The sequence below is a fragment of the Labeo rohita genome, chromosome 10 (assembly GCF_022985175.1).
Source record: "Labeo rohita strain BAU-BD-2019 chromosome 10, IGBB_LRoh.1.0, whole genome shotgun sequence".
In the NCBI taxonomy this organism is placed as follows: Eukaryota; Metazoa; Chordata; class Actinopteri; order Cypriniformes; family Cyprinidae; genus Labeo; species Labeo rohita.
In genome coordinates this window covers 2912856-2918334 of record NC_066878.1, presented here as the reverse complement: position 1 = coordinate 2918334, position 5479 = coordinate 2912856, and the positions used below count along the sequence as shown (strand labels likewise).

The 5479-nt window shown below is 38.8% G+C and overlaps 1 protein-coding gene across 1 annotated transcript; it reads right to left on the bottom strand.

Annotated features, from left to right (window-relative positions):
- Positions 1-331: 331 nt before the first annotated feature.
- On the bottom strand, positions 332-3929 carry LOC127172467 (collagenase 3-like). The gene is made up of 10 exons (XM_051121742.1): positions 3800-3929; positions 3462-3712; positions 3229-3377; positions 1899-2027; positions 1615-1776; positions 1378-1528; positions 1162-1292; positions 899-1058; positions 706-809; positions 332-614 (listed from the first exon to the last, which is right to left on the bottom strand). Exons 1-10 carry the CDS (start codon positions 3920-3922, stop codon positions 493-495), a joined length of 1482 nt encoding a protein of 493 aa, XP_050977699.1. The 5' UTR covers positions 3923-3929; the 3' UTR covers positions 332-492.
- Positions 3930-5479: the final 1550 nt, after the last annotated feature.

Below are 5479 nucleotides of genomic sequence, written 5' to 3'. Positions count from 1 at the left end.
GCCCATATGTGACAGAAATAATATGCTTGTTTTTATTTTACAAACACATTGAGGTAACAAGACACTCATTCATTTCATTAAAACCTCATCTGCAGAAACACTTCATATTATATCAATGGCAACATGTGCTGTAATCTGACATTTTATAAAAAAAAAACCACTTATTTATTCTTGGGTGTTTAGATGTTTCAATCTAAAAGATATTATCTAAGAGGCTCTGAGTCTTGAGAGTTTCCCAACCAAATACAATTTTTGCATTCAAAATGAACATGCTTGGTTTTGAATTGAATTAAGCTTTTTCATTTATTTGAAAACAATCAATACACTCAATTATTCTGTTAATATGCATTCTTTTAAAATCATAACAACAATAAATTACAAGTCCAGTGACAACTGTGAACAGTTAATGAATAGTTGAGTTTGAATGTTTATAGGCACATGTATTAAAGTCAGTGCTGTAGTTTTAAAATACCCTGTTATGTTTCATCTCCATCAATGCTTCAGGGAAGCTGACTTACAGACCTGGAAGAAATCGCTCGTCAGCAAACGAAGGAGCTTTGCGTTTTTGGAGCTGAACTCAAACAAATTTTTCCCACTGAAGAGATAAATGTTATCTGGAAGAAAAAGGTCAATGTGTACATTAATGCTACAATAACTTCTTCGTATTGTTGCAGATCTGTAGAAAAGGAAGTTAGAAACACCTACTGTTGGTCATGTGGGCTGCTGTAACCTCTCCACTCAACCCTACAAATGCATCTTCCACTCGTCTGGGATACCCTTCATCTATCTGATTCTTCCTCTCATCATAACTACCAAAAAAAACAGGAAATTGAAAATTCTGATGTATGTTTAGAGTACATTTTATAGGGTTTTGTTTATATTCCAGCACTTGACTCACCGATAGTAATATTTGTCAGAGAACAGCAGTGTTTTTCCTGTGTGCTGGTTGTGGACGGCAGCATCAACTTTTGTCACAGATGCTGGGAGACCAAAGCTGCTGAGAGGTTTAGGATAGCCAGGCTCAAGATTTTGGCCTTTGAAAGCCCACACTTGTGTACCTATAAATAAATAAAAGCCATAATAAGAGTTTTTCTGAGCATGGAGATACAGATCGTAAGTGTGATTGTGGTTTCAGCATTCCCAGATTGTTTGAGAAGATACCTTTGAATAGGAAAAGCTTATCTTGCGCTGGATCCTCATAAGCAGCATCTACATTATCAGGAGCTCTGGACCAAAAACTGTTGATCTGACGTGCCACTGCACTACTGCTTGAAGAACTACGCCAGAAAAAGCTGTGGAAAGAGACTTTGATTTCAATATTTTGTTTATACTGTATATAAAATACACAAGTTTGGTGTCTGTTTTGTAATATATTACCTGTCCTTGAAGAACACAGTTTCTCCCTTAAAACTCGTCACTGCATCCCAGACCAGATTTTGACAATCTTGTGGTGGTGATCGTTCCGGTTGTCGTTCTAGTGGTTGAGGTTGTAGTGGTTGTGGTTGTAGTGGTTGTGGTCGTGGTGAACCTGATGGAATTACCACATAGTAAACAAACAACTTAATATTTTTGACTAATAAAAAATTGTAGATGTTATTTTGCCAATCATTTTACCATAGAGTGACTGAATCCCTTCAATGTCATCAGAAGTCAGAGGGGAACGATCCGGATCAGTAAAGGTGTATGTAGGAAACATCAGAGCACCAGGAACGTTGGAATGAAAGAGACCCAAAGAGTGACCTAACTCATGGGCGGCCACCAAGAACAGGACATGACCTGTGGAGAAATTAAACAGAATAGGTTAATTTGTCACTTATTTTTTTTTACTTGAAAGTATCAAAGCTGAGGCTTTGAAAAATATTTTAGCCAAAAAAAGGAAAGAAAAGAAAAAAACTCACCTCTAGATGAGCGGAATGTGAAAGATTCATCATCATCGAAATGTGCATCTCCACCGATTCCAGAACCGGGAGCAAAGGCATGAGCCAAAGTCTTTTTTGGTCCATCAAACGCCAGACCATCACCATGATCTGTAAGAAAGAGTTTATTTGTCTTCTGCTCTCCTTAAATACATACATATAGGTAACATTAAGAATCTGTATTTTAAAAAATACTTATTTTTTATTATTTTAAAAATTGTTGTGCACTGAGTTGAATTGAACTGTTCTAAATCTGAAATTTTTTTTTCTTTTGATTAAATTGTGACTTTCTTTTAACATGTAGGGTACAATGGGGCTAAAGGCACCCCCTAAGAAAAAAATGTGCTTTTCACTATGCCCGAAGAATATGATTGCAGAAAAATATTTGTATTGAACATTTATGGAGCAACATATTTTATGTGAAAATAAATCATACAAGTTGTTTATTTTGTTAAAAACTCTCATAAATGTATGAGGTGGCAAGGGGGGCCTTTTACAAGGCACACAGTATTGATACAATTTTTTTAATAATGTTTAAGTTAATGCTTATACAAATCTACCCTATAATGATAAAATGATAAACAGGCTCGTCTCTCCACAAAGAGAAGAGAGGGGCGGGGCAAGCAGAGCTCACCTGCATTTAAAGCAGGCTCGTCCAGAATGAGATGATTTTTGCAGAGCTGATTTTGACAAGGTAAAAAGGGTGTTTTTTTACACAACCACTGAGAATTTTTAACCAAAGTAAATTATAGACTTTTCATTAAGACCCTAAAGAATAATGTGATACGATTAATAGCTAAGTTTAAATTGTTTAGAATTTCATTATAAACATGGTGATTTTTTCTAAGATGGACATCCAACATAATATATGACATTTACCATCTGAATCTAATGTCAACAAATGGAAATATCAGCCTTCTATTAATTATCATGTTAATATTGTGCCCTTTACCCCCAACAGCAGGGGTGCTCGATTCTCGTTTGCTACTTAAATCTACAACATTTTTAAAAACATCAAATATTAGATCAAGCAAGCACAGAATCGACTGCCCGTGATCGTGTCAAGGATCAACCAATATCGCACGTGTATGCTGAAAAGCGGATGTTTTGGCTATGCCACGTTTTTTTGCCATCTAGTGGTTTAGAGGAAAATATCAAAGGTGCCTTTTACCCTGGGGTGCCTTTAGCCCCGTCATACCTTATATCACAGAAACACTAAGTTTAACTTTACTACAAAAGAATTGATCAAAATGAAAAGCACACGGTTGTTAAACAAAATATGAAGTTAGATAAACTGATAGATGAAACTTACCTCTTACAGCAAAGGAGATCATGATGTCAGCTGTGCCCCTGATGATACGGGTGAATCTCAGTGGAGAGACTTCGGCCCAGACCTGCAGGGCTCTCGCTATGGAATCATCCACTTGCGCTCTTGTCATGTCAGGTGTGTAGTTGACGATTCTGTGGAAAAGAATCATTCTATTTATCTGCTTCTTTCACTTTGCCTTTTTCCAGTGATGCAAAGAGGACTGTTATTATACACACCTGTAGGTGAGCTTGTTGGTCTCCCATCTGGGTGAGCCTCCAAATGTGGTGTACGCGGCAACATCTGGAACTCCACAGCGGGGCATCTTCATCACGTCCAGTGTTTCTTTGTTCAGCTTTCCAGTCACCTCAAGCCCGAAAAACTTCTGCATCTCTTTCAGCCTCTCGGACGTGGTATCATTGCTTGATCCTGGGCTAAAAGAGGCAGAGTTTGACAAGCGTTTCAGATTGTAGAAGTTTCTCAGGTAATCCTAGAAGGCAAATAAACAAGGAATTATTAGACAAATTCTAGGCAATGGCAAAACTGGCAAATACAAGTATTATATGGAAAAACATACCTTTGCAATGGCTTTATCTTTGTCAGATGGCGGTGGAGTCGGTGCAGCTTGAATAACAAGCAACAGGCTTGCAAGAAAACACAGCTGCTGTTGAATCCCCATGTTGAGAGTTCCTCTGCTCATGTGCTTCGTTTCTGATGGCATCTGATGGTGATTTATATACTCTTAAAACTCTAAGGTGTTGAGCAACAGCTCAAATTAAACCACCAAACTGACAGGCAAGACAATAATAACAGGTTTTTTAGCTTAACCCAGCCTCTTCCTCCTCGCCTAGGTCTTTATTTTGTTTCTCTTCCTCATACCTCTATTTAGTGCCTATATTTTATGTACAGGTATGTGCCAAAAAATTAGAATATCGAGGGAAAGTCCATTTATTTCAATAATTTGTTTCAAAAAGTGAAACTTGTATGTTACATTAGTTCACTACACACCAAGTGAAATATTTCAAGCCTTTATTTGTTTCAGTTTTAATGATTATGGATTAAAGATAAAAAAATAAATAAATCCAGTATTTCACAAAATTAGAATATCATGACAAAGTTCAACATTCCAGGCTCCCTGTGTGTCAATCTAGTCAGCTAATTAACGCAAAACACCTGCAAAGGTTTTCTCAGTCTTTAAATTGTCTCAGTCTGGCTTAGTAGGCTTCCGAATCATGGGGAAGACTGCTGACTTGACGGTTGTGCAGAAGACCATCACTGACACCCTCCATAAGGAGGAAAAGTCTCAAAAGGCAATTGCAAAAGAAGCTTTTATGCTCACAGAGCGTAGTATCGAAGTATATTAACAGAGTGTTAAGAGGAAGGGAAAAATGTGGCCGGAAAAGGTGCACAAGTGACAGGGATGACCGTAGCCTTGAGAGGATTGTCAAGCAAGGGCGGTTCAGAAATCTGGGGGAGCTTCATAAGGAGTGGACTGAGGCTGGTGTCAGTGCATGAAGAACCACCACATACAGACGTCTGCATGACATGGGCTACAGCTGTAGAATTTCATGTGTCAAGCCATTCCTGAACCAAAAACAACGTCAGAAGTGTCTGTGCTGGGCTAAGGAGAAAAAGTAGTGGTCTGTTGCCCAGTGGTCCCAAGTCTTGTTTTCCGATGAAAGCAAATTTTGCATTTCATTTAGAAATCAAGGTCCCAGGGTCTGGAGGAAGACCGGAGAGGCACAAAAGTCAAGCTGCTTAAAATCCAGTGTGAAGTTTCCACAGTCAGTGATGGTTTGGGGAGCCATGTCATCTGCTGGTGTGGGTCCATTGTCTTTTATCAAGTCCACAGTCAACGCAGCTGTCTACCAGGAAATTTTAGAGCACTTCATGCTTCCTGCTGCCGACAAGCTTTTTGGAGATGATGATTTTATTTTCCAGCAGGATTTGGCACCTGCCCACAAAGCCAAAACTACCAGTACCTGGTTTAATAGCCATGGAAGAACTGTACTTGATTGGCTGGCAAACTCGCCTGACTTAAACCCCATTGAAAATCTATGGGGTGTTGTCAAAAGGAAGATGAGGGAACAGAGACCCTGAAATGCAGACGAGCTGAAGGCCAATATCAAAGCAACTTGGGCTACCATAACACCTCAACCGTGTCAAAGGCTGATCGCCTCCATGCCACGCCGCCTTGATGCTGTAATTAGTGCAAAAGGAGGCCCAACAAAGTACTGAGGACATAATACAGTACATT

Bases quoted from the DNA above. Each gene is read 5' to 3' on its own strand.
- LOC127172467 (XM_051121742.1), bottom strand. From the start codon at position 3,922: ATGAGCAGAGGAACTCTCAACATGGGGATTCAACAGCAGCTGTGTTTT. The intron at 3,713-3,799 runs GTATGTTTTTCC...TTTGCCTTCTAG, and splicing joins AAGATAAAGCCATTGCAAAG to GATTACCTGAGAAACTTCTA. The intron at 1,059-1,161 runs GTATCTTCTCAA...ATTTATTTATAG, and splicing joins TAAGCTTTTCCTATTCAAAG to GTACACAAGTGTGGGCTTTC.